Source organism: Borostomias antarcticus (assembly GCF_949987555.1).
Source record: "Borostomias antarcticus genome assembly, chromosome: 29".
NCBI classification, from domain to species: domain Eukaryota; kingdom Metazoa; phylum Chordata; class Actinopteri; order Stomiiformes; family Stomiidae; genus Borostomias; species Borostomias antarcticus.
The window spans coordinates 2,362,629-2,385,128 of record NC_140262.1 but is presented as its reverse complement, the minus strand read 5'-3'; the positions used below and the strand labels follow the sequence as shown (position 1 = coordinate 2,385,128).

The window sequence follows — 22,500 nt, the reverse complement described above, 5'->3', positions numbered from 1 at the left end:
CTGCCATTGGTTTGGATGGAGATTTTTTTATTTTGGGGGTTTGTTTGTTTGGTGACATTATTACCTTAGCGTTGATTTGTTTTCATATAAGACCACGTACAAGCATCCATTGATGATAGATCTGGTAACATATTGGATGAAAAACCAACATAGCCTACACTGGATGATCCAATTAATTATTTAAAACAGAAAATAAATTGTGTTTAAACTGAAAATGTGTGGGTGCATGTTTTTGGTCAACAATACACAAACATGTTATTAGTTCTATATGTAAAGTTTAATTCCCCACCCATCTTAGTTACAATAGCTGCTCCAAATAAATCATAGCCTACAAAGTAAACATATAGTCCTACAGTAATTGCTTTGATGCAATACAGTACAATCTTAAACATCCTCTAGTATTGGTAAGCTATATTCATGAAGGTATTATGAGCATATTACAATTAGGCCAAGGCCTTGCTGACTGGGCCTCGGTGCATTACCCAAGGCTACCACATGGTGCTGCTCTTTCTCCAGGCTGCTCTGCAAGCACCAAGGACTCACTTGTTACTGAAAGACGTGAATCATCACTTATTAATCAAGGTGACTAGCAATGCCAGGTCTGACAAAAAAAAACTGCAGTGTGTTTGATGGCCAACTCATAGTTAACCCTAACCACAACCCTAACTACATAGGTTAGGGACGATATACGCACTGACACATTTGACACTGTCAGAAAAAGTGTGACTATAGCAAGGCAAGGCAAGGCAAGTTTATTTATATAGCACATTTCAGCCACAGGGCAATTCAAGGTGCTTTACATGAGACATTAAAGCAAAGCAAACATAGCAAAGACTATATATCAATATTATAAACCCTCTTTGTCTATAGTCCAGGCTAAATAATGTCTGACCCATAACTAATTGAATTGAGCTTCTTCACAGTTGTAATATTGATGTCCTATACACCATAGTGAAAGTCCAAATCCTGTTGGTGGAAGTACTGTAGCAAACTGGCAAGGTGGTCTTTGGAACTGCCAGGGGACGTTGCTCTTGTAGGGTAAACATTTTATTGGGCAGTTACTTATTTTACCCAGAAGTGCCAAGGAAGGCCTCCTGTGTCACCCCTGTGAGGCATTCTGACACATTTTTAGGTAGCAAATGTTCTGCCAGTTTAAAAAAATAAATAAATAAAATAAAGATTGTGAAGCATAAGCTTTGTGGCAACATATCGTTAAAGGTATAATATGTAATATATGGATTATTTCCCCCATCTAGTGTCTAAAGATAAGAACTGCCGGGGCTCAGGAAGAGAAGCAGGACAACGAAACTCGGCCATTTTACCAAACGTTTAGCTGAAAAGAATGAGTGGAAGTGGACGGAAAAGCTGCCGTTTTATAGTCGCACACACACTAACCAACATCTATAATGCTGCTAATTCATGGAAGTATAACGTTAGCTGGCTTTTGCTAATCTCACAGTGGTGAAGCTAGAATAGTACCTGGCAACCCAGTATCAACGCTGTGATACTATTGGCTGGTATGATATCAACAGTGTCATTGTCGGGCTCTCAAAACTTCATAATGTAATAATTTCAGACAAAATATATTTTTTTATGGAAAAGCAATACTTTTACTCTGCAGCCTTCGCAAAGCCCTATGGATGTATTATTTTTTTTTATTTTTTATTTATTTTAATCCATATATTACATATTATACCTTTAAGATCACATTGTATAGATAATTATAATATTATTCTAATTCTACAAAGTTAAAAAATGTTATAATTATTTTGATTGCTGATATTTGCAACTGGGACTTATTCACGAGATTTTCATTAGCACTTCCTCTTTCTTTCGCCGTCTGCTGATGGCTTGTAGTGGAATTAAACCTGATCGAAAGTAAAAAAGATTTGCCAAGGTTCGCTCAAAGAGGTTTAGTCTGGTTTATTGAGAAAACATACGAGCGCAAGGTCTTCCAGGATAACGCACGTGAGTGGTTCATCCAGCAGAAGTGCCGCAGTCTGGTCTTGCGCCGCCTTATATTCAAGCAATACACAGGTATGACGCTTCCAGGGATGTGATTGGCTAACCCATCTGTACGTCATAATAAATGGCGGACATCATCAACAGTGGTCGAGAATACAGACACGTGACATGAGAAAAGGCGGTAAATCTTACAGGGACAATGGGACAAAGGATGGTTATTCTGGAGCAGACAACGTCTAGGTGTCTCGACCTCCTGGTGAGGTCATCCTGTCATAAATTAGATTAGCACAGCTATGTGAAAGGTTGAGGGAGATGGTGAGGTGGTGAAACTACAATTTCTATGACAGGCTCCATGGATGCAGTTTGAGCATGCATTTCAGTTGCTGAAGACAAAACTGAAGGGAAACCGCCCAAAGTACAAGCAGGAACTGAAGACAGTTGCAGTAGAGGCCTGGCAGAGCATCACCAGGGACAAACCCTGCATCTGGTGATGTCTATGGGTTCCACACTTCAGGCTGTCACTGACTGAAAAGGATTTACAACCAAAATATAAAAATAAAAAAAATAAAAAATCTGATTATGTTAGTTTGTCAATTTATTCTTGGTCCCTTAAAAAGGGGGATACCACATATAAGATGTAATTGTAATTCCTATACCTTTCACTTGATTTGCATGTAAATACCCTCAAATTAAAGCTGAATGTCTGCACTTAAAGCACATATTGAATGTTTCATTGCGCCCATCATAGCACAGAGACGGCATTAGTCAAAGTTGTAAATGACCTCAGAATTAATGCTGACTCCAAAGAGCTTTCTGTCCTCGTCCTCCTGGACCTGAGTGCAGCCTTTGATACTATAGATCATGCAATCCTCATCGAAAGACTGGAAAAGTGGGTTGGCCTCTCTGGTCCAGTCCTAAATTGGCTTAAGACCTATCTAACCGGTCGGGATTTCTTCGTCGCCCTCGGTGATTATAGCTCAGGAAAGATCCCAATGACCTGTGGGGTGCCCCAAGGATCGATCCTAGGACCTCTACTCTTCAGCCTGTACATGCTGCCCCTTGGCAGTGTCATCAGGAGGCACAACATTAGCTACCATAGCTACGCAGATGATACCCAACTCTATATTTCTGTAACACCCAGTAACTACAGCTTGGTTGACTGCCTTGTCAAGTGTACTACAGATATAAATTTATGGATGTCACATAATTTCCTCCAACTAAACCAGGGCAAAACAGAAGTACTGATCATTGGAGAAAAAGCTGAAAGAGAGAAACTAGCTGCGCACTTAAAAACTCTGAAAATTGACACCAATTGCCAGGCTAAAAACCTAGGTGTCATACTTGACTCAGATCTTAATTTTGAAAACCACATAAAGAATATTACAAAGACATCTTTCTACCACCTAAGGAACATTGCCAAGGTGCAACCCTTTCTCTCTCAGGCTGACACCGAAAGATTAATGCATGCTTTCATCACAAGCAGGCTGGACTACTGCAATGCTCTACTATCAGGCCTACCAAAGAAAGCAATCTCTAAGCTACAAATGATACAGAATGCTGCAGCACGAGTCCTCACTAAGACTAGACGAAGGGCACACATCACACCAGCCTTAAAATCACTACACTGGTTACCAGTCAACTCTAGAATAGACTTTAAAATACTACTACTAGTCTATAAATCTCTCCACAATCACTCACCAGAATATATTTCAAACATGCTTGTTAAGTACATGCCCAACAGACCACTCAGATCCTCAGGTACTGAACTCTTAACAGTTCCAAAAGCCAGGACCAAGAAACACGGAGAGGCAGCTTTTAGTTTCTATGCCCCCAACCTCTGGAACACCCTACCGGAGTGCCTAAGAAGGGCCGAAACAACGGAGGTCTTCAAGCGAGACCTCAAGACATACCTTTTCGACCTAGCCTACAATCACTAGCTAGGAACTTGAGACACAGAAAGGCAGCCTCAAACCTACCTGTGAATCCTCTATATACATTGGTCCAGTAGATGCCCCACTGTCGCCCGCAGACAATAGTTACCCCTGTGTCAGTTGTGGATGTTGCAGTACCTAGTTAACACACACGTACACACAGACACACACCAGTCCACACCCAGCTTAGGCCTGGACCTGGGCCCAGTTCCCTTTCCCCTCACCCTACCCCGGGTCCGTATCCTTTTCCCACCCCCAACCCTACCCCTGACCCCTACCTCTAACTGGACCCAGGCACACCTACACTCACGCTCACACACATACAGACATACACCAGTCCTGGGCTCAGATCCCCTCCCCCTCACCCTAACCCGGGTCCGTATCCTCTTCCTACCCCCCACCCTACCCCTGACCCCTGCCTCTATCTGGGCCCAGGCACGCACACACACACAGACACACATCAGGGTTTGCCACACCTCTCCCATGATGCTCTTATCCTTTCTTGCTCTAAAAATGTAGTTTGATGTAATGTACTGCTCTATATATGGCTCTGTGTGCTACTAACCCTGCTCTGCCTCCCCTCTCCCTAGTGCCTCTCTCTCTCCCTCCTATCTTCTAACCAGGTCCAGTGGATGCCCCACTGTCACCAGCAGACCACCCTGAGACCGATAGATACCCCTGTGTCTGCTGCAGATGTCGTAACAAATTAGTTAACACACACACACGTACACACAGACATACAACAGTCCACTTCCGGCTTTAGGCCTGGGCCCAGTACCCCCTACCCCTCACCCTAACCCGGGTCCGTATCCTCTTCCTACCCCAACCCTAACCCAGACCCCTGCCTCTACCTGGACCCAGGCACACTCACACACACACTGACATACACCAGTCCTGGGCTCAGATCCCCTTCCCCTCACCCTAACCCGGGTCCGTATCCTTTTCCTACCCCCCACCCTACCCCAACCCCTGCCTCTATCGGGGCCCAGGCACGCACACACACACACACACACATTAGTGTTTGCCACACCTCTCCCATGATGCTCTTAGCCTTTCTTGCTCTGAAAATGTAGTTTGACGTAATGTATTGCTCTATATATGGCTCCGTGTGCTACTAACCCTGTTCTGCCTCCCCTCTCCCTAGTGCCTCTCTCTCTCCCTCCTATCTTCTAACCAGGTCCAGTGGATGCCCCGCTGTCGCCAATGGACCACCCTGAGTCCGATGGATGCCCCTGTATCTGCTGCAGATGTCGTAGCAAATTAGTTAACACACACACACGCACACACAGACATACAACAGTCCACTTCCGGCCTTAGGCCTGGGTCCAGTACCCCCTTCCCCTCACCCTACCCCGGGTCCGTATCCTCTTCCTACCCCAACCCTACCCCTGACCCCTGCCTCTACCTGGACCCAGGCACACTCACACACACACTGACATACACCAGTCCTGGGCTCAGATCCCCTTCCCCTCACCCTAACCCGGGTCCGTATCCTTTTCCTACCCCCCACCCTACCCAAACCCCTGCCTCTATCTGGGCCCAGGCACATTTATGCACACACAGACATACACCAATGTTTGCCATGTCTCTCCTATGATGTTATTAGCCTCTCTTACTCTGAAAATGTAATTTAATGTTATTTATTGCTCTATAAATGTTCTTAGCCGGCAAACTAGTAGACAAACATACTCCAGGAGCTTGCTCGATCGCCTCGTTGAGAGGGGTCAGGGAAGAATTTTTACAGCTCACTTATCTGGCCCTCGGGTGATTACTGTTTTTTGCTTCCCTCTGGAATATGTAGGGGTGGGATGTCTGCCCACCTCCCTTGTTCTCTGTAAAGCGCATTGTGTTGCCTCTGGGTATGAAATGCGCTATATAAATAAAGCTTTGATTGATTGATTGATTGATTGTGGTGATGTACAGAGCTAAAATGATGAAAAATTGTGTCAGTGTCCAAATATTTATGGACCTAACTGTATTCTCACCGAACAGCTCATGTAGACCTCCTGTAGAGTGTGCACACCTCAGAACTGGTTCATGGTGAATCTTGTTGAAAATGAGTCTTATAATCTGCTGTGTAGTTCTTCACTATGTCCACAACTGAGTAGAGAGACGTTAAGGTTGGAATAACATAATCTGCTGCATAGAATATATTGTCCATCACTTCTGGGAGAGAGAGGTCATGGGTAGTGTAGTTCAGAGGGTTTTACCTGCTGAGGGGACCAGCTAGTTGGCCACCTTTATCCTGTGAAATTAGATCATCACGCCTCCAGTTTGGAGAGAACATAGATGTTAGCAGGGACTTCCTTAGTGTGCCTTCCTAATACACAGACACACACTTCAAAAGGTGAAGTCAATACAATTTCCAGTGACCTGGTTCCACAAGGCACTTCCTTGATCTCATTGGTTTAGATGATAGTCTGTGACACAGACACATGATCATGAGAAGACAGTCATCATCACTCAAATTAAAGTCAGTCATGAGTCAGCTCTGCCATGCAGCATCTAATAAAACAATATGATCTAAAAGTGACTGGTAGAACATGACAAACAAGTTATGCCATATAAAAATCGCTCATATCTTAAAAATGTGACGAACGTTGAACTAGTTTTGGTCCAATCGGCGCTCCATACAAATGGCCTTCCATGCGAAAGTACACGGATTCGTGGTAGGGGGATAATTCGAAACCTGGCATCCTTACATGTAATCATGGCGGACAGTGCGAGTGAGAGCGATACTGATGCAGCGGGCAGCAGCTCGGCCGTTCCTCTATGTTCATCTTCCAAACCAGGAGTTGTCATCTCTTCCTTTCGTTTAGAGGAACTAACCAACCGACTTGCCTCGCTTCAACAAGAGAACAAAGTCCTAAAAATCGAGCTTGAAACGTTCAAACTGAAATGCAAAGCCCTGCAAGAGGAGAATCGGGACCTGCGTAAAGCGAGTGTCACTATCGTGAGTAGCCAGCTAGCTAGGCTAGGCTAACCTTATGGTGCGTTCGTTTATAACTGGGAGGTGGCAAATTGCGACTTGCTACTAGGAATGATTAAATAAAACACCTCATGAACTCGCACTTCCTCGTCGCAAATTCGGATATGTTTCTCAGCCCCCAGTTGCTCCAATGCACTAGATATAACTAGGTAACTGTGATATAATGGTATATAGATATAACTAGGTAACTGTGATATAATGGTATATAGATATAACTAGGTAACTGTGATATAATGGTATATAGATATAACTAGGTAACTGTGATATAATGGTATATAGATATAACTAGGGAACTGTGATATAATGGTATATAGATATAACTAGGTAACTGTGATATAATGGTATATAGATATAACTAGGTAACTGTGATATAATGGTATATAGATATAACTAGGTAACTGTGATATAATGGTATATAGATATAACTAGATAACTGATATAATGGTATGTAGATATAACTAGGTAACTGTGATATAATGGTATATAGATATAACTAGGTAACTGTGATATAATGGTATATAGATATAACTAGATAACTGATATAATGGTATGTAGATATAACTAGGTAACTGTGATGTAATGGTATATAGATATAACTAGGTAACTGTGATATAATGGTATATAGATATAACTAGGTAACTGTGATATAATGGTATATAGATATAACTAGGTCACTGTGATATAATGGTATATAGATATAACTAGGTAACTGTGATATAATGGTATATAGATATAACTAGGTAACTGATATAATGGTATATAGCTCGAATGCACACAGGTCGGAGGTGGGTATTTTGCCACTTCCGACTTGCCACCTCCGACAACAAACGAACACACCATTAGCTAGTTCACCTACCCCCTCAGTGTTGTCTGTCGTGTGTTGTACACTTTGTCAATTTTGCTTCCCAGCTGAAATCCCACGTCTCATTCTTATGTTTATTGCTATAATAGAGTTTAATTTCAGAGGTTTGCTAGCGTCACGCTCACACCTAGCTAAGTGGAAATCCCCTGGTTCAGCCTGCCTGTGTTGCAACATAAGCACCTAACACTAGCTAACGTTACAGTACTGGCCAGATACAGTAGCTTCACTAGCTAAAACTAGTGTAGTAGTAGGCCAGCTAGCTGCTTTGTTACTACTAGTACTTTTCATAGATTGTGGTCTCTAGCTGGCGATTTAGTTAGCTACTATCTCCAGTATAGGGTGGCTACCTTCTCGATACTACCTGCATTTTACATAACTTTACATTTGGGAGGCATATGTGACAGATTAGGAGGACAAATTCAACTCATAGGCAAGTTATCTGATATATTGACACGTTGTAAATAATTGACAACGTCTCAATCTAGCCCAACTTTCCTCCTAAGTTGGTTGTATTTGTCTTGGCAGCAAGCACGGGCTGAGCAGGAGGAAGAGTTCATCAGTAACACCTTGTTTAAGAAGATCCAGGCCCTGCAGAAGGAGAAGGAGACCCTAGCAGTCAACTATGAGAAGGAAGAGGAGTTCCTTACCAATGAGCTCTCCAGGAAACTCATGCAAGTAAGAACATACTCTTGGGAGAGGCCTAGGGTGTGTGCATGCGTGTGTGCGTGCGTGTGTGTGAGAGAGAGAGAGAGAGAGAGAGAGAGACACAATGAGTGTGAGAAGTAAGAGTGTGTGTTTGTGTGTTTGTGTGTGTGTGTGTGTGTGTGTTTATTTCGTGTGTGTTCAATTCGGTCCCCATCCTGTCCACCTTCTCCAGTTGCAGCATGAGAAGGCAGAGCTGGAGCAGCACTTGGAGCAGGAGCAGGAGTTCCAGGTCAACAAGCTGATGAAGAAGATCAAGAGGATGGAGAACGACACCATCGCCAAACAGCTCACCCTGGAACAGGTAGAACACATCTCCATACGGCTCGTTCTAGCATAGACACTACCTCATTTGTCTCTTGTGATTGAGATAAGGTGGTAGTGAACACTCTTTCGGGCTGACTGTTTATATCTGTATTTGTCTGTCTCTCTCTCCCCCTCTATCTTTCTCTCCCTCCTCTCCCTATCTCTCTCTCTCGCTATGTCTGTCTCTCTGTCTATCTGTCTGCAGCTGAGACGTGAGAAGATAGACCTGGAGAACACTCTGGAACAGGAGCAAGAGGCCCTGGTCAACCGTCTGTGGAAGAGGATGGACAAGCTGGAGGCAGAGAAGAGGTCAGTCGGCTGGCTGGGGGAATGTAACGTCTCTGAGCCAAGATGGCAGACATTCAGAAAAGTAATATATACCCGGTCTGAACCAAAATGGCCACCCGGTTTCCACAGTCACTCGCTAAAGTAGAGCAGTCGCCCGTAACACAGTACTACGGTTGTGGTTACCAGTCCACTAAAGAAGGAGGAAGAGGATCTTGAGACTTCAATTATTTATTCCTGCCAGTTCAATTTGTTGAGTTGTTTTTGTGAGTGCAGGGCTTGACATAAGCGCTGGCCCGGTGCTGTCTTGAACACCTCCGGACCAGTAAATAACACTTTTCAATGGTCAGCTCGGGCCAGTGCAAATATAACTTTGACGTCATATAGATATACAAGCTTACAATTGTCTTCCCTTAGTAAAACACATTTTTGAGAGATTCGCGACTACGAATCGTTTTGGGAGAATAGGCAGTCACATTCCACAAACAAGGCAAAGAGCACGGAGAGACAATGATCACGGGTGAGTTCAGCCCCGACAAAACGTTTGTTTTGCTATGCTTTCCAGGTTGAACGACACGTTTTCTCTGTGTTACCCAATCAGCAGAGTGTTCTAACACACCACCGTTTAACGTTTGGTACATTTTGTCGGGGCTGATGTTCAACTCGCCCCAGCTGTAAGCTTTGCGTGACCAAAAAACGAACCTCTGAGCCTTTACTCTGATTGGCCGTGGTAACACGCCAGCACGATAACTTGAATGTGTAGACAAGCCAGCTGAATACCTTGTACATAGCCGCTAATCAATAGCCGCTAATAAAATGTTTCTGAAGGCACCTGCTGCTGGCAAAAAACCTGGCAAAAAAACAACTGAAGAAAGAAAACACCTTTCACCAGAAGCACCGCATGAAAATGACAGGGAGTATGAAAAAAAAAAAGAAAGTTTTTTTAGATTAAATGAGAGTTTTCCAGCCTCACTGGCCAGTTCGCTAGTCTTGGCTAGGATATGATGAGGAGAAGGGAGAAGTATTTTGCAAGCTTTGCCGATCAGCGTATGCAGACGAGTGAATGAAAACATTAGACGGCTCTTAAGTGAAATAGCTAGCTAACTAGCTAATATGTTCAACATTGGGCCCAGTAACTTTGAAAATTCAACTGTATGTCAAGCCCTGGAGTGTACAAGTGGCTTGTTAAGGACTGTGCCTGAGTGTGACCCTGTTTTCAGCACTGGCAAATGCACTGTGTGCTAAAAAGTGTATCTGTTGAAAGTGCTTAAATGTACTGTGGTAAATGGACTGCACTTATATAGCGCTTCTATCCAAAGCGCTGTACAATGGCCTCTCATTCACACACACATCCACACACCAATGGTGGCAGCTGCCATGCAAGGTGCTAACCTGCTCATTGGGAGCAATTTGGGGTTCAGTGTCTTGCCCGAGGACACTTCGACATTTGGACAGGAGGAGGTGGGATTCGAACCGCCGACCCTACGTTCATTGGACGACCCTCTCCACCCCTGAGCCAGACCCACCTACCATTGGTGTTCATTTCACTTACTCTCTCATCATCACTTGTCTCACACCATCATTATTTTCCCAGAATCCTCCAAGAGAAGCTGGACCAGCCCGTCTCTGCGCCCCCGTCACCGAGGGACATCAACATGGAGATCGACTCTCCGGAGAACATGATGCGTCATATCCGCTTCCTGAAGAACGAGGTGGAACGTCTGAAGAGGAACCTCCGCGCGGCCGCACTGCAACGTGAGTCTGGAACCCTGGAACCCAGGCCAGGTTCCTTTTTGACAATATTCTGAAAATTTGACAATAATCTGTGGAAGCCTGCATAGCTACCTTAATTCTGTTGAACCTTAAATATGTTCTATGGAAGGCTCTGCCTTCAATCATGGCCCTGTCATTCTCCTATTGGCCACTAGATGGCGGTATATCATGGATCATCTAAGCCCAAGAAACAGTAGTCCAGCTGGCAGCTGATGATGACGTCCCCAACCTTTCTCAACTCAGCAGACACAACATGGGTCAATTAATTGCACACCAAGGAAGACAACATTAAGCTGTGTGTGTGTCTGTGTGTCTGTGTGTCTGATTGTCTGTGTGTGTGTGTGTGTGTATGTGTGCGTGTGCGTGTGCGTGCATGTCCCTCTGCTCCTTCAGACACAGAAAAGCGTGCCCAGTACATTGAGGAGGAGCGTCACATGCGTGAGGAGAACGTCCGCCTTCAGAGGAAGCTGCAGAGAGAGATGGAGAGACGAGAGGCCCTCTGCAGACAACTGTCCGAGAGCGAATCCAGTCTGGAGATGGATGATGAGAGGTAGGCAGGGAGGGTGGGTGGGTGTATGAAGGTAGATGGATGATGAGGGGTTGGTGGGTGTATGAAGGTAGATGGATGATGAGGGGTAGGCAGGGAGGGATTGGTGGGTGTATGAAGGTAGATGGATGATGAGGTAGACAGGGAGGGGTTGGTGGGTGTATGAAGGTAGATGGATGATGGGAGGGATTGGTGGGTGTATGAAGGTAGATGGATGATGAGAGGTAGGCAGGGAGGGGTTGGTGGGTGTATGAAGGTAGATGGATGATGAGGGGTTGGTGGGTGTATGAAGGTAGATGGATGATGAGAGGTAGGCAGGGAGGGATTGGTGGGTGTATGAAGGTAGATGGATGATGAGGGGTTGGTGGGTGTATGAAGGTAGATGGATGATGAGAGGAAGGCAGGGAGGGATTGGTGGGTGTATGAAGGTAGATGGATGATGGGAGGTAGGCAGGGAGGGATTGGTGGGTGTATGAAGGTAGATGGATGATGGGAGGGATTGGTGGGTGTATGAAGGTAGATGGATGATGGGAGGTAGGCAGGGAGGGGTTGGTGGGTGTATGAAGGTAGATGGATGATGAGGGGTTGGTGGGTGTATGAAGGTAGATGGATGATGAGAGGTAGGCAGGGAGGGATTGGTGGGTGTATGAAGGTAGATGGATGATGAGGGGTTGGTGGGTGTATGAAGGTAGATGGATGATGAGAGGTAGGCAGGGAGGGATTGGTGGGTGTATGAAGGTAGATGGATGATGAGAGGTAGGCAGGGAGGGATTGGTGGGTGTATGAAGGTAGATGGATGATGAGAGGTAGGCAGGGAGGGGTTGGTGGGTGTATGAAGGTAGATGGATGATGAGAGGTAGGCAGGGAGGGATTGGTGGGTGTATGAAGGTAGATGGATGATGAGAGGTAGGCAGGGAGGGATTGGTGGGTGTATGAAGGTAGATGGATGATGAGAGGTAGGCAGGGAGGGATTGGTGGGTGTATGAAGGTAGATGGATGATGAGAGGTAGGCAGGGAGGGGTTGGTGGGTGTATGAAGGTAGATGGATGATGAGAGGTAGGCAGGGAGGGGTTGGTGGGTGTATGAAGGTAGATGGATGATGAGAGGTAGGCAGGGAGGGATTGGTGGGTGTATGAAGGTAGATGGATGATGAGAGGTAGGCAGGGAGGGATTGGTGGGTGTATGAAGGTAGATGGATGATGAGAGGGAGGGATTGGTGGGTGTATGAAGGTAGATGGATGATGGGAGGTAGGCAGGGAGGGATTGGTGGGTGTATGAATGTAGATGGATGATGAGGGGTTGGTGGGTGTATGAAGGTAGATGGATGATGAGAGGTAGGCAGGGAGGGATTGGTGGGTGTATGAAGGTAGATGGATGATGAGGGATTGGTGGGTGTATGAAGGTAGATGGATGATGAGAGGTAGGCAGGGAGGGATTGGTGGGTGTATGAAGGTAGATGGATGATGAGGGGTTGGTGGGTGTATGAAGGTAGATGGATGATGAGAGGTAGGCAGGGAGGGATTGGTGGGTGTATGAAGGTAGATGGATGATGAGAGGTTGGTGGGTGTATGAAGGTAGATGGATGATGAGGGGTTGGTGGGTGTATGAAGGTAGATGGATGATGAGAGGTAGGCAGGGAGGGATTGGTGGGTGTATGAAGGTAGATGGATGATGAGGGGTAGGCAGGGAGGGATTGGTGGGTGTATGAAGGTAGATGGATGATGAGGGGTAGGCAGGGAGGGATTGGTGGGTGTAAGAAGGTAGATGGATGATGAGAGGTAGGCGGGGAGGGATTGGTGGGTGTATGAAGGGAGAAGAGCTCGAGGGAGAGAAGGATAGATGTGCTGAAAGCATTTAGTCCTGGGCTAATTAAGGCTGCATGATTATGAATGAAATTAATAATTGTGATTATTTTACCTGATGTTGTAATCGCAGTTATTAAGTGGTATTAACCGTGGTCCCACTTTCATATAAACAGTGACTCGAAGTGCTGCTACGATTGATCTACGCTGTTTACACAGTATTCTCTGCTTCAAGGTCCACTGCCACATATTTTTGTGCTAAAACTAGCATTCAAATCGAATGATAATTAGCCTCATGATGAACAAGCTGACGTAGGTTGGGGGCAGACAGGAACGGCAGGGTTTGCAGGATGTCCATTCCCGGGTCCCGATGACACAGATCCCACAGATAGATCCAAAGGAACCCCGGATACGATCATAGACCGCCGTAAACATCGGAGCAAACAGGGACACGGGACAGAACAACAGTAAACAGGAAGGGAACAGTAGCTGCCGCCAAGCGGGCGGCGGCGACGCCAAACAAAGGCGCCGTTGCATCGCTTCCACAGTTCCACAGACTGTGTTGTGTGTGCGCGTGTGTGTGTGTGTGTCTGGGGGACAATTGTGATTCGTATGTTTAACGTAGAGACTTGTGCGTTCACCTCCCCCCTGTTTCAGGTACTTCAACGAGATGTCGGCTCAAGGTCTGCGTCCCCGAACCGTGTCCAGTCCCATCCCGTACCCCCCCTCCCCCAGCTCCAGCAGACCCATCTCCCCAGGTACGCAGGCTGCTCACACACACACACACACACACACACACACACACACACACACACACACACACACACACACACACAGGCACATTTACACACTCCAGAACTTGTTCCATTACCTCAGTGTCACAGGAAGCCCTGAGCTGTTTGTATCTGCTCACAGCTAAATTTCCACGTTTTACATTTTAGTCATTCAGCTGTCACTGAAATCCAAAGGAAGTGAGCTAGTGTCGGGGTTAAGTGCCTTAATCAAGGGCACAGCGGTAGGCATTGATTGATGGGAAATCACTTGTGAAGTGATTTAGCCTGGTCTTGAAACAGTAACCTTTTGGTCACTGGTCAGATGCTGTCACCACTGGTGGCTTGAGGTGTGTGTGTGTGTGTGTGTGTAGGTGTGTGTAGGTGTGTGTAGGTGTGTGTAGGTGTGTGTGTAGGTGTGTGTGTAGGTGTGTGTGTGTAGGTGTGTGTGTGTAGGTGTGTGTGTAAGTGTGTGTGACTGACTGACTGACTGACTAATTTTAACCTGTATATAGTAATTAGCTAGTGTACTCCCTTCCTGTACATCCCCTGTGTTCTTAGATCTGTGAAGGGACAGATAGGATCTCAGCAGGTCAGACAGACAGAGAGAGAGAGAGAGAGAGAGAGAGAGAATAAGGATAATAAAGATAGAGAGACCTCCTCCACCTTAATCCTCTTTTTCTCCTCCACCCGATCCTCGCCCTCTAACCAGGTCCCTGGCGCCAGGTTAGTCCATTGTCCCAGTGCACTCTGGGATCCCTAATGCACTCTGGGATACCGGATAGCCTGGGAAGTCTATCTTATCTCTCTGGATGACTCACTTCACTTTCTCTTCCTGGGCTGGGTTCATCATAAACAATACGGCAACTAGTGTGTTTGTGTGTGAGTGTGACTATCACTCGTTTGTGGAGTATTGTGGTTGAAACCAAATGGGTTCAGTTACCCCTTACAGTATATCGGCCATCACGATATATATTAGGTAATAGGCGTAGGCTTACCGATAAAAGCAACTGGTGTTACATAATTGACGGAAAGGTGTGAGCGTGTCATAATGTTATGTACTCATCCTACTAGACTAATGCCCTGGGACTGGGTGTTGGGTGCTTGGTGCTGGTGCTGGGTGGGGACGTCGGGTGTGACTCATGACGGGCGAAGAACCGTTGTTTTAACAATGCCACCGAGGTCTCGGTGGGCCTGATAATATCTCGGATGAAACGTATTCTCGAAACCTAAAATACAAAACAAAAAGACGAAACGGCAAAGGGAAAGGCCAGCTAGGAGATTGCTAGATGTTGACAGACGGCCGTGCGATCCTGACATGTTGGGTGTGATCGTTCCTGCCGCTAACAGCCCGGTCTCTGCCTTGTGTCTGTCGTAGGTTTGAGCTTCGCGAGCCACACTGTCGGCTTCACGCCTCCATCCACCCTGACCAGAGCTGGGATGTCCTCCTTCTACAACGCGCCTGGCCTTCACAGCCACATGGGCGCTGCACACTCCGTCACGGTGAGTCCATTGTGTGTGTGTGTTTGTGGTTCAGGTCTCTACAAGAAAATGCTGTTATAAACTCAACTTTCCAGCCAGGAACCTCTCAACACAGCAGAGGAACATTCCGAGCAGGAATGGTCGTCGGCTGTTCCTATGACAGCTCCACCCTGGGCAGCCAACCTTTAGAACTAGGTCACATGACAACAACCACAGACGGCCAGGAAGGGAAAGCAGTGTCGCACACGAGGCCTACTTCCTTCCTGGCTTTCCTCCCAGTGCCGTCCAATGCTCTGTCTGGTGGGCTCGTGAGCGTGTTCGGGAAATGACTGGGACGGACTCTCCGTGTGGACCAGGGCTATATTTAGAGATATATCACTGCGCGCTCACACACACACAGACGCACAGAGAAGACTGATCTGACACAGCTGACAATAGGCTCCTGGGGCAGCGCAATTGGAGACAGAATAGAAAGCCTTACAACAGTTATAGGTACAATAGTGAACCTTCTCTCGTTACAGCGGCTGTTGTTGGACATAATTTGTTATTACAGGAAATGTTGAAGAATCGGCTTCAACGGGATTTTCTATTTTTACACATGAATGACCGTAGGGCCTTATGATTTAAACAGCCTCCTACCCCTGGCTGAAGCAATAGTAACCATGTATTGATTGTTTACTTGACATTTAAGGTCCAGGACTGGGGAGTAAATTATAGGTTGACCTCTGTAGAATTGACTTTTTCAGGGTTCAAACGATTTGTGTCTACAAACAGCTGTTGCACTGATTGTTTTGTGACTTTGAAATTCGCAACTCTTTCCACCCTCTAAGCTTTCCACCTTTGTAAATATTAGAATAGAGCTGCATGGTAGTGCTTTATTTTATGGTCTGTTAATTACATAGTAATTACTAGGTAAATAGATAGGAACGTTTACTGATATAGTAAGAATACCAAATGAATGTGATTGGGTAATTGTAAAAGTCATTCATCAACAATCAGACATCACTATTCCACTGACCTCTGACCTCTCTCCCGTCCCCAGAGACCCTCCCCCAGAAGAAGCAACAGTCCAGACAAGTTCAAGAGACCGACACCACCTCCCTCCCCCATCACCCAACCAGCATTGCCCGCCCCGCCCCCTCCGCCAGCTCAGCCGACGGCCGGCCAGCCTTCCTCCTCTCAGACGTCTCCGTCCCAGCATGCTTTGCACCAGCACCCGTCGTCCTAAGCCGAGTCGTAGTGCATGAGCAGATTTCACCAGAATGGACCTGGTCTCTTAGAACCAGACACCGACGGTTCTCCTGGTGGTTCTAACGAGGCGTTCTGTGCGGAGAATGCTTCGTCCTGCACTGACGAGACCTCCCTCTAATCGGTGTGGACTAAACCTAGCCTGTACAACATGTATGCCACACAGCAGACACTTTCATCTACATTTCACGCAGCAATACCATATTTGCGCTCTTAAAATAGTGTACATTAAAATGTGAGAGAAGGTGTTGTCTGTGGAAACGGGTACCATCAAGAGAGCTACAGTGTGAGCAGGCGTACTGTATGTACAGTACGCAGTGTGTTTGATAGCAGTAGCAATGGGATCTGAAGCAAATGTCTAAGCGCTGCTACCTGATGTCTTTTAAATTGTTTGCATTTTCTCAACATTGTCTTTTTGGACGTGACTACAACACATTTTTTTTATGGAGTCTATATCTCACTCCAAGTTAACTTTTAAAAGTATAGACAGGGTTAATGGTTTGGTCTCCAGGTCGTGTTGGGTGAACAATATTTCTCTCTTGCGAGAAATGCCAGACATTGTAACATGATCAAACTCTTGTGAGGGACAATAGCTTTGGAGAAGAATACATCGTGTCATGATTATATAATGGCTTCAGCAAGTAGACTCACATGGCATGAAAACATATAAAAAGTACAAAATGTTTTTTTGCAAGCTTTGAACAAAAAAATCCCACTGTGAGTAATACATTTAAAGAGTTTGAAATGTAGAGTTAGATTGTAGCCTAGCAATGGAACAGACTTAATATTTTGCTCTATGCCATATGCTGGCTCCAGACATGTGTACATATACCAGAAATTGCTAACAACACCTTTGTGTTGTGCACACATCCCCCCTCTCTCACACCACATCACCCTTTACCAGCCTGCAAGACTATGTGAAGCCTACCTACTATATATCTTAGACGGTATGCATTTTATTGGCATTGCCGTTTACGTTGAAATGTGAAAAAATGATCTAATTTCTACCTATAGTAGCCTATGTGTAGACTGTAGACCGTAGCATCCGCTACGTACGGTACATCACCCACATCCACCATCATCACTGTGCATACTGTACACCAGAACAGGATACTGGCCTTTCCCCGTCTCCTGTCACAGCCAGGGCGATGTCGGCGTGTCACTAATGGATTTCTCTTGCTTTGTGTTACTCGTAGATATCCCTACCACACGCAGCACTATTGTCATTTTGATCACACTAGTGCCAACCTAAAACTGTCATTTGCCTGTTATACTTTGTAAGACGAGCCCTGTGAGCCTGATGTTTTTGTGTGATGTACAGTTGGTGATTCGGTTGCCGTGGAAACCGAGCTAAAGACAATGCCCATATCTTGTCTTATACAGTGTAAACTAGGCTTTAGTCCCAGCACCTAGAGTGGATGGAGTCAGTCTACAGCTGGGCTTAGCACTGTTTGACTTGGCTTGTGGGGGTTTGGTGACGGGACACAGGAGGCCCCCCGGGGTTTATAGGGCCACATTGCCTTTTGTTGCATCTTCTCAACTGTAGCCTACTTTATTATTGTTTTACATTTGTACATGTTTCATTTCAGGTGAAAAAGAAAATGATTTTGTTTGATCTGTGAGGTATATGTGTATATTGCAGTGGTTGCAAGCAGATCCATTCTCAGAGACTGATTGTGTTTAGTTGTTTCTGATTTGGGTGGAGGACTTATGCTTTTTTTTCCCCCGGGGACGGTTGACTATAGTGAATGTTATAATGCTCACGTTTTCTTCTTATAATCATAAACATTTCAACTCAGAGCCTTAACTCAATGTGGTATTGCTCGCTGTCGATATAGCTTTCCCCCCACATCAAATAATTAAAGCCTTAATGTGTGGTTCAATCAGTTTGTTCGGTCTGCTTATTTTCCACAAGGTATCATTATCCGGGTGTTTCCCAATGATGTCATGCGTTAACTTAAAGCAGTGAAACTGAAGCTCGAATTAATCTGAAGCATTTTCTCAAATAGCCCAATATTGTCATTTTAAAAATGAAATAAATTTAATATACTAATTATAAGGTCAATTGACACCTTTTATAATAGGCTATTGTTTGTTATAGTGACCATTCTCGTTGAAGAGTTTTACCTCAGCTTAGAGCCGCACGTGTGTGTGCCAGTCTGGCAGAACCATGATGGAGGAGAACCGGTTCAGACTGGCGTGTTACAGTGGTTCTCTGGGCATCAACCCTGCTTAAAACGTGTTATTTCTACATTCAATATGTAGGCTTCATAATACAATAAAGTCATATTATATTTCATTCTGCATTAGCCCACAGGGTATAATGTTTAATTCGAAATAGCCTGCCTATCATAGCATAGGATAGCCTATTGTCATAGCCTACAGTAGGACCTAGATCTCATATCACAACTTCCATTGTTTCACATACGCGTTTCACAACCACATACGCGTTTATTACAATTAAACTAATAGCCTAAGGGCTAAATAACTAACATTATTCATGAACGGTGTATTTTTATATTATATTGTGTCCTTTGTCAGCTTTCCTGGCGAGGTGCTGGGGGAGGATGGAGAAGTCGGTCTTTGCGTTTGATGTCTCAAACAGCTGTTAACAGCCACATCTCCACGCTGGTACAGTGAAGGAGGAAGTCGAGGCAGCACTTCGGTCAGACCAGAGCGAACAGCTTCAAACCGGTTTGTGCGCTTGGCAACAAAAGCTCAACCTTCCTCCGCTGGGTCTCTCATTCACCCGCGGAGGATGCCACATCAACACAGACCGGGTTATAGAGTAAGCTAGGCTTTAGTACATTTACTTGAGTTGAAATGCTTACTCGGCTATGATAGATTCAGTTTTGGGCGCAGCGCAAAGGCTCCGGCGGTCCATCTCCACTGCGCTCGGCTGCTTTTAGGCGACCCTCACACTACACCTGCAGGTGCTTAGAAATATCGAGGTAAGTTTCATCATTCTTATACTTTGGCAAAACAACACATGGGAATGAGAATACAGTCATTCCATAAAGCAATGTAGGCCTATTATATTATGTATCACCAGATGCGTATTACATTATCACCACTGAGACTGTGTCTCTGATTTATATTTGAATGTTTTTAGGGTAGCCTGGTCCTAGCCTAAATGTAAGCTGGTTTAAATATCTAGGCTATTTTATTATAACGATATGTGACGAGCCAGCAAATGTTTGGAATGATTTGAAACAAGATTTAACACAGATGTAAATCGACTTCCCAAAACTTTGAGATGCGCACGCATAGGCTTAGGGGCAGTTTAGTTTCTCCGAGCGAACGAACGAAAACCCAGTTTAAGGTGAGGTTTAGGTGCGAATTAGAAAAGATATCAAAGTGGAAATCAATGTGATAGCATTTTAAAATCACACTTATTACATAAAATACTATATAATTGAAAAATAGGCAAAACGGCACTTGGTGGCCCCTGCTTAAATACTGGTAAATGGTTTAATGTACATCGCCTAAGAACTTTTTAAGGACACGCCAAGCTAACACACTAACGTTACTACAGATCTGACCTCATTTCCTAAATAAATGACACGTGTTGTTTTCTCCTTGTAAACACCGTCTCTCTCTCTCTCTCTCTCTCTCTCTCTCTCTCTCTCTCTCTCACACACACACACACACAATCCAATTAAAGGTGCTTTGTTAGCATGGTAAACATTGCCAAAGCAAGTGAAAAACAAATATCTCTCTCTCTTCTCCCTCTAGGACTGCCAGTTGTCTCCAGCGAGCTCTCTGTCAGTATGACAACGACTCAGGGTGGCAGCATCACTGGTGGGAAGGCCCTGGATGGGGGCTGGGGCTGGGCCGTGGTGGTGGCCTGCTTCATGGCTCAGCTGCTGGCTTACGGCTCACCCCAGTCAGTGGGTGTGCTCTACCCAGACTGGCTCCACGCCTTCCAGGAGAGCAAGGCCATGACTGCCTGGGTGGGCTCCTTGGTCTCCGGAGTGGGACTCATAGCCAGTAAGTAGAGGGTGGGGGGCCGTGTGTGTGTGTGTGTGTGTGTGTGTGTGTGTGTGTGTGTGTGTGTGTTTCCAACTCCAAATTCCCAACTCCATTCCATGTTCCGGTTAAGTGTGATTAGATTTAATTTTAGGTACCATCTCTATTTGTAACCTTTTATAGAGAATGTCAAAAGAATCATGTCAGTTTAAGTCAAGTGCCTCAGGACTTGGAGGTTTTCAGATTCACTTACCTTTATCGTTACAGCCTTTGTACAGGGGAGTATAATTCTTAGGTTGTTATTATTTATTAATTAATTAATAATTCTCTGGCTCCTCAACATCATAGCAGTAACACATAAATAACAACACAAGATAATGACAAAAAAGACAGTATAATACAGGATAATAGTAATAAAAATAGCTACAATCGTAATAAAAACCATGCAGTACGACGTAATAGAAGGCTATTGTGTGCGTAAAGTGTATAGTGCATGAAGATGCAAATGTGCATTGTTGCATGTGGATGTGTGTTTGCATATGTACGATTTTAAATCTGAGTGAGTGTCATAATGGTTTATTGGTTTTAACCCTAATCTACCCCTCTGGAGCGAAGACAATCAATATATAGGGGGGTCAGGGCATGGGCAGGCGCTGGCTGCAGACACGCTCCCTCTCGACAGTCAAGCAGAGAGCATTCTGGGTAGTTTGGGTTGTAGACTCTCCCCAAGGGCCTGTCTGACATAACAAGAGGTCTCGGTGGAGAGGACAGGCAGAGCAGAGCAAGGTGTCAGTGATACAGGAACACTGTCGTAATAATAGGGAATTGAGCTGCTGGCACAGTTCTGTTGTTGTTGTCGCTGATTGTCGATACCGTTGATACTCATCCTCCGCCAGTAGTAGTATTCTCTCCATCCCTCTCTCTCTCTCTCTCTCTCTCTCTCTCTCTCTCTCTTTATCTCCGCCCCACCTCTCTCTTCATATCTTGAGTGTGGTGTTGTTGTACTTGTATTGATATCCTCTCTCTCTCTCTCTCCTCCTCCTCCTCTTCCTCCTCCTCCTCCTCTCTCCAAAGGTCCTATCTGCGGTGCCTGCGTGGTGAACTTCGGGGCGCGGCCGGTCACCATCTTCAGCGGGGTCATGGTCTCCGGCGGCCTGATGCTCAGCGCCTTCGCCCCCAACGTCCCCTTCCTCATCTTCTCCTACGGCCTCGTCGTCGGTAGGTCACCCTCCAGACGCTGAGGTCAAAGGTCAAATTGGCATTGCTCGTTTAGTTTGTCAGTACACGAAAAACAAACCTGCCAAAGATGTGAATGTATTGTTTTGTATTGTATTGCACTGTACTTTAGATTGCTATTCTTGCACTTTGCCTTCAGCACTAGATTATACTCTTAGTCACTTGTTTTAGAAAGAAGATGCACTTGTGAGTTCTGGCAAGTAGTAGTACATTGGCTTTTCCTGCGTTAAATGCAATTATTGTTAGTCGCTTTGGATAAAAGCGTCTGCTAAATGACTGTAATGTAATGTAATTGTAATGAATGTGTTCTGTGTGTGGCAGGGCTGGGCTGTGGGCTGGTCTACGCTGCCACGCTGACGATCACCTGTCAGTATTTCGACAAGAAGAGAGGCCTCGCTCTGGGAATAGTCACTACAGGTATGCCATGATTATTTCAGTCAATTCAGGAAGCGAGGGCGTGATCAATCAATAAATGTAAATATCGAGGAGATCTGAGGAGATGAATGACACCCCCTCCCCCCGCCATCCTCGTCTCCAGGCACCAGTGTTGGAGGCTTCATCTACGCCACCGCTCAGAATGAGTTAATCGAGCTGTTCGGCCTGGACGGATGTCTACTCATCATTGGAGCCCTG

General features: G+C 45.4%; 2 protein-coding genes across 2 annotated transcripts in view; both read left to right on the top strand.

The window, feature by feature from the left end:
- Positions 1-6,606: 6,606 nt before the first annotated feature.
- ccdc6b (coiled-coil domain containing 6b) lies at positions 6,607-18,523 on the top strand (the record flags this gene model as incomplete). Its single annotated transcript, XM_084459801.1, has 9 exons — positions 6,607-6,849; positions 8,273-8,422; positions 8,625-8,753; positions 8,961-9,064; positions 10,635-10,795; positions 11,207-11,363; positions 13,820-13,920; positions 15,311-15,435; positions 16,457-18,523. The coding sequence occupies 9 exons, from the start codon at positions 6,607-6,609 to the stop codon at positions 16,640-16,642; spliced, it is 1,356 nt and encodes a 451-aa protein (XP_084315927.1). The 3' UTR covers positions 16,643-18,523.
- Positions 18,524-20,432: 1,909 nt separating this feature from the next.
- The window catches only part of slc16a9b (solute carrier family 16 member 9b), a gene marked incomplete at both ends in the record, with an annotated part of 3,818 nt that continues 1,750 nt past the window's right edge, over positions 20,433-22,500 (top strand). The window contains 4 exons of the mRNA XM_084459844.1: positions 20,433-20,652; positions 21,706-21,849; positions 22,189-22,284; positions 22,406-22,500. The exon at positions 22,406-22,500 is cut by the window's right edge and continues 290 nt beyond it. Coding sequence (XP_084315970.1) covers positions 20,433-20,652; positions 21,706-21,849; positions 22,189-22,284; positions 22,406-22,500 — 555 coding nt within the window. The remainder of the gene's footprint in view (positions 20,653-21,705; positions 21,850-22,188; positions 22,285-22,405) is intronic.